We start from the raw sequence: 20,772 nt of genomic DNA, 5'->3' as shown, positions 1-20,772 counted from the left end.
GATGTGAGAGTTGGACTATAAAAAAAGCTGAGCACTGAAGAACTGATGCTTTTGAACTGTGGTGTTGGAGAAAACTCTTGACAGTCCTTTGGACTGCAAGGAGATCCAACCAGTCCATCCTAAAGGAAATCAGTCCTGAATATTCATTGGAAGGACTGATGCTGAAGCTGAAACTCCAATCTTTTGGCCACCTGATGCGAAGAGCTGACTCATTCGAAAAGACTCTGATGCTGGGAGGGATTCAAGGCAGGAGGAGAAGGCGGCGACAGAGGATGAGATGGTTGGATGGCATCACGGACTCACTGGACCTGAGTTTGAGTAAACTCTGGGAGTTGGTGATGGACAGGGAGGCTTGGTTTGCAGCAGTCCATGGGGTCGCAAACAGCTGGACACGAGTGAACGACTGAAGTGACTGAAATGGAAGATGGGGCTTCCCCCGTGGCTCAGTGGTAAAGAATTTGCCTGCAATGCAGGAGACACAGGAGAGAAGTGGGTTTGATTCCTGAGTTGGAAAGATCCCCTAGAGGAGGGCATGGCAATTCATTCCAGTATTGTTGCCTAGAGAATCTCATGGACACAGAAGCCTGACAGGCTACAGTCCACAGTGTCACCAAGAGTTAGGCATGACTGAAGCTACTGAGCACGCACGCAAAAGGAAGAACTGGTGAGTTTACTGAAACAGCTGAAATACTTCTTTCACATCCCAAATCTAATCGCAGTGTTAATAGAAGGCTCTTTGAAAGGTACACTTGAAAAAAAGTCTGGTCCAGGAAGAGTATAGTGACCTCATTCTACGTCAGTCCTGACCTCAATTTGGTTTCTACCTGACCTTCTAAGACCTTTAGCATCCCTGGGCCTCAGTTCCACCTTTGCCAAATGCAGGAATTAGAATATCTAAGTGTATTTCAAGTCCAAATATTCAATGATGTTAACACACTCACTTACATTTAAAAATATCATTTATACACTCAATAAGATCACAGGTTATAAACCCTATGACTTACTACCAACAATAATTATAAGCAGCTAGTTACAAACACCCTCATATATGTAAGAATAATGCCTTGGAATGATTTGGTTGGGTTGATAGACAGCATATTAATTAGGCAGGCTGATATTTTCTGTAAGAAAGTCAAAAACATGTACTTAGGTTCATGACATCTGTTAATGTTTTGACATCTATGGAACAATTTTTCTTCAGGTTTCTATTCTATTTTTTAAATAGAACACATTTTATCCATAATCACTGTGGTTAACAATAGCATCCTAATGTTAATGTCTATATATTTAGCTTTTCACTGATTACCCATTTGTAGAATATAAACATATATTAAAATTCTATTCTTTTAGAAAAAGACAGACTTAAAATAATCGTTGGTATTTTAATGCTCATGAAACCTTTATAAATTATGGCAAAATATTTGATATAAGATTAATTTAAAAAATAAGTTGCAATTATATAGAAAGAATAATTCAACTTCATAAACAAGAAACATGAAGAAATCCCCAGTGAATAGCAGTTTGCATCAAAAAGATGGACTCATGCTGAAGAAGGCAGTAACACTCCTCTCATTCCAACGGAGCTTCTCCCTGCTCTGGACCCCTGACCCTTCACTTCTTAGAGAACTTACTTTAAAGATCTTAAGATTATGGTTTTGTTTTCTCTGCCTGCCTTTGAGACGTGCTTCCAAGGGCTTCCCAGGTGGCCAAGGCAGGAGAAGCTAAAGACACGGTTCAGTTCCTGGGAAGAATGGCTTCCCCAGTACAGGTCCCCTGGAGGAGGGCATGGCGGCCCACTCCAGTATTCTTGCCTGGAGAATCCCATGGACAGAGGAGCCTGGCAGTCTATGATCCGTAGAGTCACAAAGAGTCAGACGCGATTGAAGTGACTTAGCACCCACGTACGCCCAGGCTTACAGCCCAGGGTTCTGCCTGCAGGAACTGACAGCCACCCTTCTGAGATGCAGTCGTCATGACAGATGGCCCCTGGTCTCCCTGTCACTGCCAGAGAGCAGGAGCCTGACTTCCATAAACACCAGCGAGCAAACTCATGCCTCATCACTCCGACCAGCTCTGGTTAACTTCCAGCACCTTTCCTCTAAGCCCAGCACTAACAAGCTTTCTGGCCTTTACTCTCAATCTCTCTTCCCTACTGCCATGCACATGTGTGTGCTCAGCGACTCATCGTGTACCACTCTTTGTGACCCCCTAGACTGCAGCTCGCCAGGCTCCTCTATCCATGGAATTTCCCAGGAAAGAATAACGGAATGGGTTTGCCATTTCCTCATCCGGCGGATCTGCCATCCTCTTGAATTAAGTATTTACTGACTTTTCTGGTGCACTTTTTCTTTGATGCCAACAAGGGATTACTGTCATACCTCTATGTATTATTCTACACTCTCCATATTTTCTTCAATGAAAAAGTGTTCTGATTACAAAAAAAAATTATGGCTAGACATTCATCAGTGAGAAATAAAAAACAGGATTAAATAATTTACTTTCTAAAAGAAGGCTTTTGGTAAGGCAGCCTCCATACACATAAAGAAAATGAAAGAGCTACCATCCAAGGGTACTTTAGATTAATGCAGGAGAGGTGAATTTAAGTCGACTGTGGAAGAAATTAGATGGGACTACACCAGCACACAGCCAATTTCTGAACTCGACTGGATTCACTCAAGACTTACTTATTTTTATAAACATAAAAAGCATCTCATGCAGAGCAAATGTGCCTGTAGGAACTGGGATTCTATTTCTGAAAATGAAACAGGAATATCATAAAACGAATGAAGGCAGCAATTACCGCCCATTATAACTCAGGCGGTTTTAGAAAACTAAAGAGAACAAATAAAATGGACTATATTGAGATACGTTTGGCCCATAAGGGAAGAAAACCTAATAGAAACAAATGTGGAGAAATGGCATGTGTGATTCAGTTATCTTGATGGTTAAAGTAATGGACCAAGTAGATAGTTCCCAATTTTAATCTTAGGAACATAGCTACATAAATTATGTATTATAGGGAATTGGAGTTCTTCTGCATCAATGAAATAGAATCATGAACCAAAGATTAATGTAGAATGAAACATTTCTTGGAAACTTTTTCAACTAATTGCTATTGTTGACGCCCTCCTCTCCCCCACAAAAAAACAACAACAAAAAATTGACTTTAGGTTTTGTAAGAAAAACCTACACTTAAAAAAACTTTGGTAAAATATCACTTGTCTCTAAAACAAAAATAAAAATTTCAATGTGTCACTTGTGTTTGGATTTGAAATAATACTGTTTTTAAGACATTCATCTGTGAGTAGTCTCATTCATCTTAGAGGAGTTGGAAATGGCAACCCACTCCAGTGTTCTTGCCTTGAGAATCCCAGGGACTGCGGAGCCTGGTAGGTTGCCGTCTATGGGGTCGCACAGAGTCAGACGTGACTGAAGCGACTTAGCAGCAACAGTTATCAGCAAAGAAACTTTTAAGAAATCTCTTAAATTAAAGTAAGTTGAATCCAGAAGGTCTGTGCATTACAAAGGGAGTTTCTGAATATCTCAAGAGTTACACAGTCGCTTAGTCATCGAGAACAAGCCCACAAGACACGGGCCACCCGCATCATCCTGTGTTGTACTACAGTGTGTTTCTGACACGGATGGACCACCTAGAGTCAGCATGAACCCCCAAGGTAAGGGCACCGTCCTCAGCAAGTCAGTCCCACTTCGGATGTCAGCCACAAATCTGGGCATTCCCAGGCCACCTGCTTTGGAGCCAACTAGCTACAAATTCAGGTGTTCCCTCAATCTTTCTCAGGTTAGATGATTCCCTGGGATGACTCAAGAAAGCCTTTTACTTAGTACTGCATGGCTACAAAGTTCATTTGGGTTTTTCCATAAGATCCCAAACCAACTTTTTGGCCAACCCAATATTACAGCTTCATCATGAAGTATACAGTTCAGGACAAACAGACACACACAGTAAGGTCTTGGAGGGCCCTGAACTCAAGTCCAGTGCCCTCTTTCCATGGAGCAAGGGCACATTATCCTCCTAGTATATTGGTATGTTTACCAACCAGGAACAGAGGTTAGGCTGGCTCAAAGCCTCCATCCTTATACTTAAATAGCATCATTGGATTTTAGATGCTCAGACTGAACTGAGTCAAAGGGTTGGGTGGATAAGACGGTGGACAGATGGAAAACAGTGGCCCCGTTTTGTTCTAATCGCATGGGCATCTCTGTTCGGAAAGCGATTTCACAGAAGATGGCCAGGACTGTGAGCTGGAATTTTGTTGAGGCTGCCATCACCCTAATACCAAAACCAGACAAAGAAAACTTCAGGCCAGTATCACTGATGAACACAGATGCAAAAATCCTCTTTCCTCTTCTATTGCAAAGTTGGCTTGTTCATTCTACCTTTCCTCTGAAGCAAAAGGTAGTTTTCTTTCTTTGTCTGGTTTGGTATTAGGGTGATGGCAGCCTCAACAAAATTCTAGCAAACAGAATCCAACAACATACTAAAAAGATCATACATCATAACCAAGTGGGCTTTATCCCAGGGAAGCAAGGATTCTTCAATATTTGAAAATCAATCAATGTGATACACCACATTAATAAATTGAGAAATTTTAATTTGAGATATGATTATCTCAATAGATGCAGAGAAAGCCTTTGCAAAATTAAACACCCATTTATGATAAAAACTCTCCAGAAAGCAGGCAAAGAAGGAACATACATCAACATAATAAAAGCCATCTACAATAAATCCACAGCATACATTATCCTCAGTGGCGAAAAATTGAAAACATTTCCTCCAGAGTCAGGAACAAGACAAGGGTGCCCACTCTCACCACTACTATTCAACATAGTTTTGGAAATTTTAGCTACAGCAGTCAGAGAAGAAAAAGACATGAAAGGAATTCAGATTGTAAAAGAAGTGAAACTCGCATTGCTTGCAGATGACATGATCCCCAACATGCTGCTGTTGCTGCTGTTGCTAAGTCGCTTCAGTCGTGCCTGACTCTGTGAGAGCCCAATAGACGGCAGCCCACTAGGCTCCTCTGTCCCTGGGATTCTTCAGGAAAGAGTACCGGAGTGGTTTGCCATTGCCTTCCCCAATCCTCTACATAGAAAACCCTAAAGACACCACCAGAAAATTACTAGAGCCAATCAATAAAGAAAGTTGCAGGATACAAAATTAATACACAGAAATCCCTTGCATTCCTCTATACTAACAATGAGAAAACAGAAAGAGAAATTAAAGAAACAAAAAGAATAAAATACATAGGAATAAATTTACCTAAACAAACAAAAGACCTATATATAGAAAACTATAAAACACTGATGAAAGAAATCAAGTGAGTGAGTGAAGTCATTCAGTTGTGTCTGACTTCTTGTGACCCCATGGACTGTAGCCCACCAAGCTCCTCTGTCCATGGGATTCTCCAGGCAACAATACTAGAGTGGGTTGCCATTTCCTTCTCCAGGGTATCTTCCCAACCCAGGGATCAAACCCAGGTCTCCTGCATTGCAGGCAGACACTTTATCCTCTGAGCCACCAGGAAAGCCAAAAGAAATCAAAGATGACACAAACAGACAGATAAGTATACCGTGTTCATGAATCAGAAGAATCAGTATAGTGAAAATGAATATACTATCCAAAGTAATCTATAGATTCAATGCAACCCCTATCAAGCTACCAAAGGTATTTTTCACAGCATTAGAACAAATAATTCCACAATGTGTATGGAAACACAAAAAACCTCAAATAGCCAAAGCAATCTTGAGAAAGAAGAATGGAACTGGAGGAGTCAACCTTCCTGACTCTAGACTATACTGCAAAGCTACAGTCATCAAGACAGTATGGTACTGGCACAAAGACAGAAATATAGTTCAATGGAACAAAACAGAAAGCCCAGAGATGAATCCAAGCACCTATGGACACCTTATCTTTGATAAAAGAGGCAAAAATTTACAACCGAGAAAAGACAATCTAACAAGTGATGCTGGGAAAACTGGTGAACCACCTGTAGAAGAATGAAACTAGAATCCTTTCTAACACCATTTATAAAAATAAACTCAAAGTGGGTTAAAGATATAAATACAAGACCAGAAACTATAAAATTCTGAAAAAAACATAGGCAGAACACTCACTTGCTTGCTCAGAAATCACAGCAGGATCCTCTATGACCCACCTCCCCAGAGTAATGGAAATAAAAGCAAAAATAAACAAATGGGACCTAATTAAACTTAAAAGCTTTTGCATATTGAAGGAAACTATAAGCAAGGTGAAAAGACAACCTTCAGAATGAGAGAAAATAATAGTAAATGAAACAACTGACAAAGAATTAATCTCAAAAATATACAAGCAGCTCATACAGCTCAATACCAGAAAAATAAATGACCCAATCAAAAAATGGGCCAAAGAACTAAACAGACATTTCTCCAAAGAAGACATAGAGATGGCTAACAAACATACAAAAAGATGCTCAACATCACTCATTATCAGAGAAATGCAAATCAAAATCACAGTAAGGTACCATTTCACATCAGCCAGAAAGGCTGCTATCAAAAAAGTCTACAAACAATAAATGCTGGAGAGGGTGTGGAGAAAGGGGAACCCTCTTATACTGTTGGTGGGAATGCAAACTAGTACAGCCACTATGGAGAACAGTATGGAGATTCCTTAAAAACCTGGAAATAGAACTGCCTTATGACCCAGCAATCCCACTGCTGGGCATACACACCGAAGAAACCAGAATTGAAGGAGACACGTGTAGCCCAATGGTCATCACAGCGCTGTTTACAGTAGCCAGGACATGGAGGCAACCTAGATGTCCATTGGCAGATGAATGGATAAGAAAGCTGTGGTACATATACACATTGGAGTATTACTCAGCCATTAAAAAGAACACATTTGAGTCAGTTTTAATGTGGTGGATGAAACTGGAGCATATTATACAGAGTGAGGTAAGCCAGAAAGAAAAACACCAATACAGTGTGCTCCTGCTAAGTCGCTTCAGTCGTGTCCGACTCTGTGCGACCCCATAGACAGTGCTGCGGTGAACGTTGGGCTACACAGGTCTCCTTCAATTCTGGTTTCTTCGGTGTGTATGCCCACCAGGCTCCATCGTCCCTGGGATCCTCCAGGCAAGAACACTGGAGTGGGTTGCCATTTCCTTCGCCAATGCATGAAAGTGAAAAGTGAAAGTGAAGTCGCTCAGCAGTGTCGGACTCTTCATGACCCCATGGACTGCAGCCCACCAGGCTCCTCTGTCCATGGCATTTTCTAGGCAAGAGGACTGGAGTGGGGTGCCTTCACCTTGTGCACAGTATATTAATGCATATTTATGAAATTTAGAAAGATGGTAATGACAAACCTATGTGCAAGACAGCAAAAGAAACACAAATATAAAGAACAGACTTTTGGACTCTGGGAGAAGGTGAGGGCAGGATGATTTGAGAGAAGAGCATTGAAACATGTATATTACCATATGTGAAGTAGATGACCAGTCCAAGTTTGACGCATGAAACAGGGCCCTCAAAGCCAGTGCACTGGGACAACCCAGAGGGATGGGATGGGGAGGGAAGTGGGGGGGTCTTTGGAGCGGGGGACACATGTACACCCGTGGCTGATTCATGTCAATGCATGGCAAAAACTACCACAACATTGTAAAGTAACTAGCCTCCAATTAAAATAAATTATTTTTTTAAAAAGGAAATAGGAAGCTGGGGTTTTAAATGATGAAGAAAGATGGGCAACTATAATTCAGATGAGTGTTTATTTGTTAAATCTTTATAATGAGGACTAGAGATGAAAAATTGGAGAAGAAAAAATTATAGAAGAAAAACTGTAGATTATATGGAGGAGAGAAGATGTTTTATGTTCTTTACAACTCTATGCTTCTCCTATCAATGAATATGCCCTGATCTGTCTTGGGAAAAATAAAGAAAGGGGAAAAATAGGAGGGAAGCTTGCAGAAGATCTCAGCAACGGTGAGGAGAAAAGACAGACAGAGATCCAAACCCTCCCCAAATGCTGGGTGTTGTAACCACTGACTCCCGGCCTACTGTTTAGGAGAGAAATGCTGCTTTGTAAATGACGCCTAAGAGATTTTTAAAGAAATACATTTCTGTTTCCTGTCAATCATGTCAGTTGTCTGACTGACTTCATACATGGCCTCTACTTGAAAATGTCCCAACGTAGCTCAGTAAATTGTTGCCCAAATCAATCACTACTGTGAAACTGTGATAAAAATCAACAGCCAGTCTTAATTTTTCTCTAAAAAATACACGCATTTACCAGCTTTAAAGAAAGTGTTCTCATTCATAGTATCTGTGGCTTCTTTATAGCGGAGGTTGTTTTTGTTCAGCCGCTCAGTGGTGTCTGACTCTTTGGGACCCCATGGACTGCAGCACGCCAGGCTTCCCTGTCCCTTACTATCTCCCAAAGTTTGCCCAAGGGGCTTCTTTATAGAGGAGACTTCAGATGTCCACATTTTTCCTTCCCACACTTAAACAAGGTCTGAAAGTCAATTATAGAAATTAAGAATTTCTGCCTTAAAACATAACTGTACCTAGTTATTGTCATCCTGTCTGTTTATTCCAGTTCATATTTATTTCTAACACTACAAAGGTACAATCATGAATGCTAAAAGAAATTTTACAAAATGGCTTAGTTGTTAAACTAGACAAGTCTATCTGTCACTTGAGTTGCTCTTCAATATAATTTTCGATTTTATCCCCGAAGAAAGTCTTAACATTAGACTTAATCTCCATTGCCTGACAAAACAGATTTGGAGATGGGAAGCACCTTCCTCAAGGTCCCACTGCTTGTATGCCGCAGATTTTCCCTTTCAGCCTGAAATATTTTTTCCTCGTGCATTTATCTTATTGAGATATAATCCACATAGCACAAAATTCACACTTTCACGGAGTACAAGTCAGTGCTTTTTAGCACATTCACAAATGCGTGTAACCATCTCATCTACTTTCAGAAAGTTTCCATCATTTCCCTAAAGAAACCCCATACCCATTCAGAATTACTTCCCATCTTCCCCTCACCCCGCTCATCCAACTACTAATGTACCTTCTGTCTCGATGCATTTGCTAATTCCAGGCATTTCATTATATTCAGTAATACACTATGTGGCCTCCTGTGTCTGACTTTCTTCACTGAGCATAATGTTTTTAAGTCTCACCTCGTTTATAGCAAGGGTCAGTCTTTAGGACATACTTTAGATAGTAAGAAATCATTAGTTTTATACTTAAGACAGAAAACAGTGACTATTTGTATTAATGCCCTCATAGCTTAGTTGGTAAAGAATCCGCCTGCAGTGCAGGAGACCCTGGTTTGATTCCTGGGTCGGGAAGATCCCCTGGAGAAGGGATAGGCTCCCCACTCCAGTATTCCAGGGCTTCCCTTGTGGCTCAGCCGGTAAAGAATCCGCCTGCTATGTGGGAGACCTGGGTTTGATCCCTGGGTCAGGAAGATCCCCCAGAGAAGGGAAAGGCTGCCCACTCCAGGATTCTGGCCTGGAGAATTCCATGGACTATATAGTCCATGGGGTCGCAAAGAGTCAGACGTGACTGAGTGACTTCACTTCACTTGTAGTAACATTCCCTACTTGAGGAAATTTAGCCGTGATGAGAGTTCCTGGAAATCTCTTGGTTTCTCGTTAGATAGTTTTTGGTTTAGTTAGAACTATGGAATGTACTTAAAAATACTATCGTTGGTCTCATGCAGACAAACTGAACGAAGGACTGAGATGGTAATGTTTAAAAATCGGGGGCTTCATGCTGCCTTATTTACTGTCCAAAAGTGTCGTTCAGCAAACACTGACAGGCAGGCCCTAACCTTTGGCTGAGAGACAGGCTTAACGTTCACTGAAGGATGACAGGTGACTACAGAGGATGACCAAGGGGGAAGACTGAGCCCTCGGGAGTGAGGTCCATGGCTTTATGATCGGGGAGGAGGCACTCACAGCTTGCTGGGAAGGACCGGAAGGTCAGGGACGATCTCTTCATAAGGGTCCTCTTGGGCCATGGTCTGAACACAGAGAGACGCCTGCGTTTTTCCTTCCCAGGCAGACTCGGCCTTCAGCAGCATTTCCTCAATCAACTCCGTTGCGGCAACATCTGCAAGAAACCAAGAGGCGATCGCAGCCAGTGAGTGCTGACGTCACAGGAAACCACTCCCTTTCAATGACCCTGCTACGCTTACCATGCTATGACTTATCTACACACGAAGCAAAAGGAAAAAGCTGAAAAGTCCACAGTGGGAATACAATGGCAGCATCACCACTTTAAAAGACCATTCCATGGTACATCAGTGAGTGGCATATTTAATTACAAATGAAAAGAACAAATATAAAAATAATATTCACGGGGTGGTCACGGGTAAAATGCGAAATCACTGAGAAGCTGGGTTTGACAGAACTTAAAGTCGGTTTTCCTCTATGAGAATCTCCCTTCATCCTGGTGCATATGAGTCAAGAGAGGAATAGAGCTGAACCCTCCCAACAACTGGGCGCTTATAAAACATGCAGTGGGCATTCTCCAGGCATTCTGCTAAGTGGGCAGATGAACAAGTAAGTACTCGGTTGCGCCTTTAAAAAACACTGGGTCTGGCCTCTCTCCATAGCCTTGTTTTCACTTTCAATAAGAAATAAAAATAATCATATTTCCCTACAATTCACACATTAACAGCAGCATCCGAACATTCTCGGGCAGCACTATAGATGCGCATTAATCAGATTTACGCTTGTTAGCAACTGAAACGGAAAATCAGCACATCCTGAAGGAAAAGTCACATTAATAACAATTAGAAACGTGCTGGCCACAGCTGCTCCTTTTGGACCCTCACGACTAAATTGTGTAACCCCCCGCGTCCATGAACTTGAGTTACATGGCTTTACAGGCTGGGTGAAGTAACTCAGCTACTGCAAGAAGATATTTAAGCCAGGATTTGATCATCGTTTGCTTTAGATTAAATCATTCCTGTGTAATGAGTAGGAGACAGCTCAGAGCCCTCATCTCGGGAGATTATTTCTGTACCAAGAAACAGCGCTATGTCAAACTGCCTTTATCCCCTAGACAATCCTTCATGGGTTCATTCCAAATTCAAAGAATACAAAATAGCAAGAACAGAATGCAGCAGTGAGGAAATGACTTTTCTGTGCTCAGCCGAAATGGGTGTCTAGCTCACTACTATCCAACTCCTCCCTCTTACAGTTGCATGAGATGCCATCTTTCCTGTGTCTACTTGAAGCTTCTCACTGCCTTGAAGCCTCGGTCCCTCGTGTGTGTGAGAAGTATTTTCATGCAATCAGCAAGTGTTTACTAAGAATCTACTAGGCTCCCATCACAATGTCCCCTGTGATCAACATGGCATGGAAAATGGATTACGCAGATGCTAGATGCTGCGTGAGCGATGCAGGCAAAACTGTCTGAGACTCATCAGACACAAGGCCCATGGCGGGCAGGGGTGAGTCTAGACCAGCAGGGTAGTCACTCCCGGGGCTCCAGGACTGTCCCTGTCAATCGCCTTGGGCCTCTCTCTTTTGGCAAGTTGATACTAGACCTGAAAGGTCAAAGTGTGATAGACAGGGGTCCCTGCAGTCTGAGGTCAATCATATACACTATTCTCCGGGGAAAATGCCAGAATTACAATCCTGAAAAAATGTCATCTTCTATTAGAACTAGAGGTAACAGAGGATGTGACTTGCATTTCCAATAAAAATGTTTGGAAAAGGGATGGGAAAAGCTACAAATTTCCATTTATTTTTTAAATATTTACCATTATGCATATAATTTTGTAGATAGTGGTAAGATTACTACCCTATCATTAATATTAACATGATTCTGAAGTTTGAAACTATTAAGCTACCTTACAGTTGTTAGTTAAGTCTTCAGTCTATTTTCAGCAAATAAGATGAATAAACATTAGACAATGATACTTAATTCCAATAAAATAAGAAACAGAGCATTCCGTCTTAACTTGGAAGTTTATCAGGTAATCATACTTCGCCTTGAGACTCCCAAGGCGATTGACATGAAATAAGAAAGTTCAGGCATGACAAGCTTTTAGGTCACTAGAGGAATAAAAATGAGAAGAATAAGTATATTTATGCTATTCAGATCAATTATTACCTTCAAAAATTTTATATCATTTTGTTACTTTTGCTAGATCTTTGTTACTTAGAACTTTTATTTTTTAATATAACAAAACACCTTACAGGTGGTAACATTATTGTCAACTTTTAAAAATTAGAAAATTAACGTAGCACTCAGGTTTTAAAAGAGTGGCAGAAAGAACTCTAGAAAACTTCTAAAAGGTATTTATTAGAAAATAAGCAACATTAAGATTGTTAAAGTTTTAAATTAGGTTGGTAATACTAGTCTCTATTGCCTGCAGTATAAATATTTGTGCAGAAAGAAAAAAAAATACTATTACCATTTTAAAATACCCTAAGGAACAAGCATGTATTTTAGAAAATCTATTTTAAAGTAAGCGACGGTGCAAGAATCACTGCCCAGAAAATTTAAAGCTTCAAAAGCACACTGCAGTGAAGTACAATGCAACGATCCCTGTAAACGCTACCTGTCCTCTAATCGACTCCCGTAACAGAGCAGAGAGCAGGAGTCAGTGACACACGCTTGGCTGGCGTGGGGGGGCGCGTCTCACAGAGCATCCCAGGAGACGCCAACTCGCGCCGTAGCTGGGTGGGCCAGCCACTCCAGGATGACGGCAAGGGGCCCGGTATGACGTTCATGGCTTACCCGAAGCCTTCTCCTCATGGCAGTTCAGGAGGTGTGGGTTTGCCTGATGCATCAGAAGAAGCTTCACCAGGTTCGCCTGAAACGGGAAAGGTAACTGAAGTGGTAACGATTACGCTGGATGCGTTTCAGCGGCAAAGCGTCCACAGCCACCATCCTCCAGGGGCACAGACGGAAGCGGGATGCGTGACCTACTGCCCCAAAGGTTTCTTACTCTCTGCCCCAGTCATTACTCATTTTTTTAAAAAAATGACATTCAAACTGTTTCACCAATTAACACATTCAAATAAAATATTATTCATCAAATAAGGGTTGAATCATTGAGGATTTGAAAAGGTTCACTTAACATTTCCCAGGTTTATTTTAGGGCATCGTTTGGGAGGGAATGGGGCTTCCCTGATGGCTCGGCAATAAGGAATCCACCTCTAATGCAGGACAAACTGGAGATGTGAGTTCTATCCCTGGGTCAGGAAGTTCCCTTAGAGAAAGAAATGGCAACATGCTCCAGTATTCTTGCCTAGAAAATCCCATGGACAGAGTTGCTTGGCAGAATACACCATGGGGTGGCAAAGAGTTGGACATGACTAAAGTGACTTAGCACACACACACACACACACACACACAGACACACACGGGAGGGTTTATACGTTATAGTGTGCTTTGTTTTGGAGAAGGAAGTGGCAACTCACTTCATTATCACTGCCTGGGAAATTCCATGGACAAAGGAGTCTGGTGGGCTACAGTCTACGGAGTCACAAAAAAGAGTTACACATGACTTAGCCACTAAACAAGTGCTTTGTTTTAGCAGTTCCTGAAAGTCACACTTCTCATTTCTCTCCATCCATTACAGCACTAGGGCTGACAGGAACCTAAGGTCCCACTGGACAATTAGAAGAACTTCATCTCAAGTTATCAGAATAAAGCACCTTGATGAGAGATTAATATAATTTTTTAAGTTTATGATAAGACATATGATACTTACAAAGAGTATATATAATGGATATGTACCCCTGAGAGAGCAAATAACAAAGAGAGTCCCAGGCACTCAAGTTTTAAAATGTCATTCATGGTATTTCCGAGTGTTCTCCCAAATTATCCCTGTTCCTGCTTCCCAGAGTTGGCCACTGTCTTGAATTTTGTGTTACCAATTACCATGTTTACTTTGAAGGTTGAGTCCTTAGGTATGGGAGGACCCCTAATCAACATATTGCTTAGCTTCATCTGTTTTCGACATTTATAGAAATGAAAGTCCTGATGTATGAATTCTTCTGTGCTTTTACTTTCAAGAATTAATACTGCATTTCTGAGCATCCTAGGAGGGGATGGGTTTAACAACCCTTCATTCCTTTGTTTGGCTGCACAGAATTGCATTGTACAAACATATCACAATTTAGCCACCTTCCTCTTGGTGGACATTCAAGCCACTGCAATCATTCATCTATACTTACAAATAATGTTGTTAAAAATACTCTAGGGTATATCTCTTGGTGCATGCCTTGTTCAAGATGGCGGTGGTGATAGGCTATGTGCAGAAATCTTCACTTGGCATTGGAGCCGTGAGCAAAGCGACTGTGCTCACCCCGAACTCCTCCCCCCCACTACCGAGAGATCCCCATAAACCAGCCCTGCCCATACCTCTCCGTCCTCTGATCAGAGAATAAAGCTTCCACATAGGGGACTATACTCAACATCCTATAATAGACCATAGTGGAAAAGAATACTAAAGTCAGTAAACATGTGCCACTGAATCACTTTGCTATACACCAGACAGTAACACAACATTGTAAATCAACTCTATTTAACTTAACAAAAAAAAAAAAGAAGCTCCTCTTTGGTTCTGAACCCAGCTGCTCGACCCTATTCTATTGCTGTGAGTGAAGTAGGCAGGAGGATCCTTTCTGGGGCCAGATTTGAAAGGGTCAGTAACAGCATCTCAATAATATTCATCTCAATACATGAATATGGCTTACTGCCCCATTTATTTAGACCTCCTTTAGCTTTTATTATATTGTTTCATATTTATATTGTTAAATAGTTTCTAATGTATAAATCTTATGCATCTTTTGAAAAAAGATTTCTATATATTTTATGCTTTTAATGAAATACTGTGAACAATTTAATGATTCTAGTTTTTTTTTTAATTTTGGGAGATTCCTTTGGAATTTTTATTCTTTCTTTTCCTAACTTTGTTCTTCCGTTTCTTGGTTTATTATATTGATTAGAAGGGGGCTGGCTTTCTGGTCTGTGGCTTTGTTGTTTTTGCAACACTTGCGGGTCATTCTCCACCCATGCAAGCACTCTGTCCAAACATTCCCAAGTTTTCCCCACCCACCACTTACTGATCTTGTTAGTGCTCTCATTAGGAAATGAACGACATTCTAAATAGTCTGTCCCCTTGCTAGCTTTCCCATAGGTCCATCCCAAATCAGGGTGTGGCTTTACAGGACATAAACTATAACAGTAACACTTAAATCATGTTACAGCAGACTGCTTCTATCTAGGATTTATTTTTATTTCCAAATATACACAGTTTACTAAGATACGGATGTTCTCTTGAAATCTGAAAAGATATAATACATAGAGCAGGGTCCCAGGACATTAAAGTAGGTTAGGAAAGAGTTTTGTTTTATATTAACAATGAGAGAGATTTGCTTGCTTTTCAACCATAAGAAAGGAAGGGAGGTTGGGAGGAAAGGATGGGGGGCGGAGAGAACAGAGTGGAGTGAGAGAGGAAGGGAAAGTGGAAGAGAAGAACAGGAGAAAGGAAAGACAGAAATGCAAAGCCAAGAGCTAAGTAAGATCACTCTTGATTTTCACAACTTGGAAAAAACGGCAGCACCTAAAGGCTTTTACGTCTCCGCGAAAATGTCAGATTGTCGGAGAGTCTAACAATCACTCTGCATTTTCTAAATTCAATTCACTCTTCACGGCACTCCAGAGAGAAAACAAACTACCTCCCTCCACAGCTTCCCCTGTACCTGCAGAGAGCATTTAAGTTGTCAAAGCAAATGGTTTCCTACATGAAAATCTTTAACAACAAAAAGCACTTCCATTTATTTCAGGCCTGTAAAAACAAACATTCGTTTGTGGAATGAAGAAGCTTCTCTCGCTTGGGGAATTCCATTCCTTTTTTTTTTTTTTGAAAGTCAGTAATTCCCGAGCACTTCCGCTTGGAAATCAACGAGGCATGTTCCAGAACTAAATTAAGCAGGCCAGTGGTGATTTCATTTTCAGAGTGGTCTGGAACATGTGTCTTAACCTCAGAAAAGATCTTGGCGGTAAGTGACTTCAATGCGGGCAGTAAAGTGTGGAACCAAACAAGGATGTACCTTCACTCTTACAGGAGCTTTGTAATCACTGAAACGATCAAAGGGCAGTAAGGTGACCAACATTCTGCGTGCATGTGCCTGAGAGTGTGTGTGTGGGTGTAAGAAAGCTCTACGTGGCTGATAGAAAATGTATTTAAGCTGAAATTTAAATTCACACTGGCTATGGACTTTACTCATTCCTCAGATAATTATATTTTGGTTTGGATAAATTCACCAAAATTAATTCTTTGATGGTCATTTTAAGTGACTTCTTTAAAAGTAAAAAAATAAAATGAGTGTTCAGAGACAGCCAAGCTCCTGGTTCAGAAGCTAAAAGAGATTGTTGCACTTAATAAAGAGAAATTATAATGTTAAAGGTCTCTGGGAATTCAGAATTTATATATACCCTCCAGTCACTGGCTCACAGGCTACATCTTCCTGAGTAAACGTGTCTTAACTCAGGACCATCTGAAAACCGTCAGGTGTACAGACTCCTCGATGGCCTCTTTAGACTGCTACCATGTTCTGCCCCTCCTGGGGCTCTCCCTCCATCCTCTGCAGTTTCTTTGGCTCGTCCACTGAAAATCTCTGTGTCCAGCCCCACCTGCACATGCCCAGCTGTCTGCTGGATCTCCACCTGAGCACGTCTCCCGCCGGCCCAGGGCTCTCGTGGTATGTGCTCGCCCACCCTTTCTTCACACATGTGGTCAGGGACACACTGAGACAGACAAGCGTCTGCACAACTAGAACTTTCCCTGACTCTCGTTAATAAGTACTAAGAGTTCTGTGCCAGCCCCCTGCAGACAAGAAACCAGCATTGCTCTCAGTTCTCCCAGGCTGGAGAGCGGTAAGGACAAATGCTGGAGACATTTCTAACACAGGGTCACTGATGCGATGGGATGGATGCAGGTGCCAGGTAGGGCGCCTGAGGGGGAATCTCACGGGACCCAGAAAGGTAGGAAAGACAGTCAGTGAAGTGACCACTCCGAGCTGTGCTGCAGGACAGGGAAGGGTGAAGCAGTCAACACTTCTAAGAAAAGCAAAGAATATGCAAAGGGTGATCATGCTGGCCTATTCCAGAAATTGAAAGAAGTTCAGTCTCACTGCATCCTCCAAGCTGGTGGGGGAATAGGAAGAATCATGAAGGAGAGTTAAGCAGAACTCCTGGCGCGTGGGGACTCATGAACTGTGTTACGGAATAGGCACTTTATGTCACGAGCCATGGAAAGGATGGTGCACTGAATACTTTGTTTATATGTCCATGCAGAAATCTCACTGTGGCCCCACTGCTGAGAGTGGAGTGGCTGAGAGCCAGGGCACTCTGCTAGGAGGCTGATGGGTTAATCCTGACACCACGATGCGGATCACGGGCGAGGGCAGACCCCGAGGATGCACGGATTGGGCGGCCGTGGCGGCAACTCAGGCAGCTCGAAGCTATTCACCAGGGAGGAGTCTGTGGGAGCAGTGGTTTCCCAGTTACAACATAGGCAGGAAAATGACCACGCCCAGGTTTGTGATAAAAAAGTGATGAAACACAGAAGGAGTGACAGGCCCGGGGCCGGAAAAGAGGGTGATTCCCTTTGTACCAAAGGTGAAGTCGAGGACAGGCTGACAGAGATGACCCACTGGGTGGGGGTTCTCATGCGTCGGGAAACTCAAGAGAAGGCTTTGGGGGCCATGATCATGGCGAGTATTTGCAGCTGCAAGCGTGAGGTTCTCTGAAGACATGGACACACTGAGAAGACAGGGAACCTAGGATGGACCAATGCTTGATGCTCAGAGTGGTAGGAGGAAGACCAGAGAGCGTTTTCAGTTTTTTCCAATGGAAAAATAAATACCTAAAGGGAAAAAAAACTCTGAATATGTCTCAATTCTTATGTAATTGGGTAAAATGTATTTGAGACTACAAATAACTCCTTTGACCATCAAGCTACTCAGATGTGTGATACAAATAATTTTGAAGGGAAGGAGATCTGGATATAACATTTGTATGATTATTTTATCTTTTGTTTCAGGATTGCCAATCTTATTATAAACACTAAAAATATATACAAAGCTAGAAGCAAATTCCATTTTATGTACAAATCATAAAAATTGTAAAATCAAAGGACTTATTGCTAACATAACTTATTCAATTCTTAGTTTTAGACAAGAATAGGCATCTATTATTTTTCTCACTGGAAAAGTTAATATATTTATAAAGGCAAGATTTAAAATATGTATACATGTCAGTTATAAATCCTGGTACACACATCAATTATAATATTTTTATAAATTATGGACTGCTTTCTCCATATTTGTAAGTCATTTATAAGAAACTGAAGTGGCTATGAACATCTGTAAAAATATAATTAGTCTCTCCAAAATGTGAGGCTTTCTAAAACACTTTTCCACTCAACTGAGATGTATTTATTTACTTCCTTAGAGAGTATAAATCTCCTGTGCATATAAACTGATATCCAGATAATACCTCTTTTGAAAGTAATACTAATTCCCAAAATGAATATTAAATGGTATTTTTATGGGTGAACAAGTTTTTAAAATATCGTACGGTTATTTTCTTGACAAAATAATTGAGATGCAATCTGCTCAGAATCCTCTATTAACATAAGTCTCGGTTGTTTCTTGGATCTAAATCAAGGAAGAGTATTTTGGGTTTGGAGTTTTGTATTCTGATAGCAAAGCCCTGCTCTATGACTCAGGGCCAGCGCTCAGCTTCTGGTTCTGGGCTGATAGATCCGGCCATTCAGGTGCTTCAGTGACTCTGCTGGACACCAGGAAAGCCCACAGGGCAATGCAGACAAGCTCTGCTATGCTGGGTCCTATCTTCTGGGGGCGACTCCATTCGCGTAGCTTTAATGGATTAAAATGGAAAAGACGGATGATTGTCAGACCCTATCCTTAGTATCAAAGTGTTTAAGGATTTAGAAAACTCTGAATCAAGAGTGAGTCACTTTCCAGAGATGCAGAGGATAAAGGTGAGACGACTTTGTTTAAAATCTGCCTCATGTGCACACCATCAATGGCCACTTTTGGAGAACTTTGGGCCGCACGTCTGTGTGAAGCTAGCAGCTGGATCAGCTGACTTGGACACTGGCTCCCTGACTGTCTGATACGTTTGCCTCCGTAGTCCTCCCCACTCTTCTGAGCTACGTAACCAAAAGGCGATGGTTCTCACTGATTGAAGACCCTGGCTGGGGCCAGGCTCTAGGCAGGCAGACTCGGTGAGTGTGGTCAGGCTCACACCGCCAACGAGGGATGGAAGGTGCCCAGAGCCAGTGAGAGGCCCTGGAAGTCCTCAGCATGAAGCTGCTTTAATCCCTGAGACGTGCAGAATACCCTGCAAGTGTGTTGGGGTGTGGGGCAGTGTCTGAGAAATAGAAGGAAAATCAGGAATCCCCAAAAGGAGAAATATGTTTCATAAAAGTTGGGGTCAGATATTGTGCAGCTGGTTTGGGGGAAAAAATGCAGCAACTGTAAAGCATTTCTTAACTCCTGTTTTCGCTGTCCAGTTGCTCAGTCATGCCTGCCTCTCTGCAACCCTGTCTTTCAGCATCTCAGTAGGTGATGCCATCCACCCATCTCATCCTCCGTCGTTCCCTTCTCCTCCCAACTTCAATCTTTCCCAGCATCAGGGTCTTTTCTAATGAGCTGGCTCTTCGCATCAGGTGGCCAAAGTATTGGAGCTTCAGCTTTAGCATCAGTCCTTCCAGTGAATATCCAGGACTGATTTCCTTTAGGATCGACTGGTTGGATCTCCTTGCAGTCCAAGAGACTCTCAAGAGTCTTCTCCAACACCACAGTTCAAAAGCATCAATTCTTTGGCGCTCAGCCTTCTTTATGGTCCAACTCTCACATCCACATGTGAGTACTGGAAAAACCACAACTTTGACTATATGGACCTTTGTTGCAAAGTTATGTCTCTGCTTTATAATATGCTGTCTAGGTTTGTCATAGCTTTTCTTGCAAGGAGCAAGCGTCTTTGAATTTCATGGCTGCAGTCACCATCTGCAGTGATTTTGGAGCCCAGGGAAATAAAGTCTGCCACTTTTTCCATTGTTTCCCCATCTATTTGCCATGAAGTGATGGGACTGGATGCCATGATCTTAGGTTTTTGAATGCTGAGGTTTAAGCCAGCTTTTTCACTCTCCTCTTTCATCTTCAAGAGGCTCTTTAGCTCAGCTTCACTTTCTGCCATAAGGGTAGCGTCACCTGCATATCTTTGGTTATTGAAATTTCTCCCAGCAACCTTGATTCCAGGTTGTGCTTCATCCAGCCTGGCATTTCACATGAGGTACTTGGCATATACGTTAAATAAGCAGGGTAACGATATACCACCTTGAGGTGCTCCTTTCCCAGTTTGGAACCAGTCCATTGTTCCATGTCTGGTTCTAACTGCTGCTTTTTGACATGCAGGTTTCTCAGGAGGTAGGTCAGGTGGTTTTGTATTCCCACCTCTTTAAGAATTTTCCACAGTTTGTTGTGATCCACATAGTCAAAGGCTTTAGCGTAGTCAATGAAGCAGAAGTAGATGTTTTTCTGAAATTCTCTTGCTCTTTCTATGATCCAACAGATGTTGGCAGTTTGATCTCTGGTTCCTCTGCCTTTTCTAAATCCAGCTTGAACATCAGGAAGTTCTCACTGTCATCACTCAGCTAGAGCCAGACATCCTGGAGTGCGAAGTCAAGTGGGTCTCAGGAAGCAT

The 20,772-nt window shown here is 41.9% G+C and overlaps 1 protein-coding gene across 1 annotated transcript in view; it reads right to left on the bottom strand.

Moving 5' to 3' along the window:
- Window positions 1–20,772, bottom strand: part of MYO16 (myosin XVI) — a 389,767-nt gene that overhangs the window by 277,456 nt on the left and 91,539 nt on the right. Inside the window, exons 7-8 of the mRNA XM_040267295.1 lie at window positions 12,763–12,838; window positions 9,966–10,119 (exon numbers count right to left, since the gene is read on the bottom strand). Coding sequence (XP_040123229.1) covers window positions 9,966–10,119; window positions 12,763–12,838 — 230 coding nt within the window. The remainder of the gene's footprint in view (window positions 1–9,965; window positions 10,120–12,762; window positions 12,839–20,772) is intronic.

The sequence above is a fragment of the Oryx dammah genome, unplaced genomic scaffold (assembly GCF_014754425.2).
Source record: "Oryx dammah isolate SB20612 unplaced genomic scaffold, SCBI_Odam_1.1 HiC_scaffold_24, whole genome shotgun sequence".
Classification (NCBI taxonomy): Eukaryota; Metazoa; Chordata; class Mammalia; order Artiodactyla; family Bovidae; genus Oryx; species Oryx dammah.
This window is presented reverse-complemented; position numbering and strand designations above follow the sequence as displayed.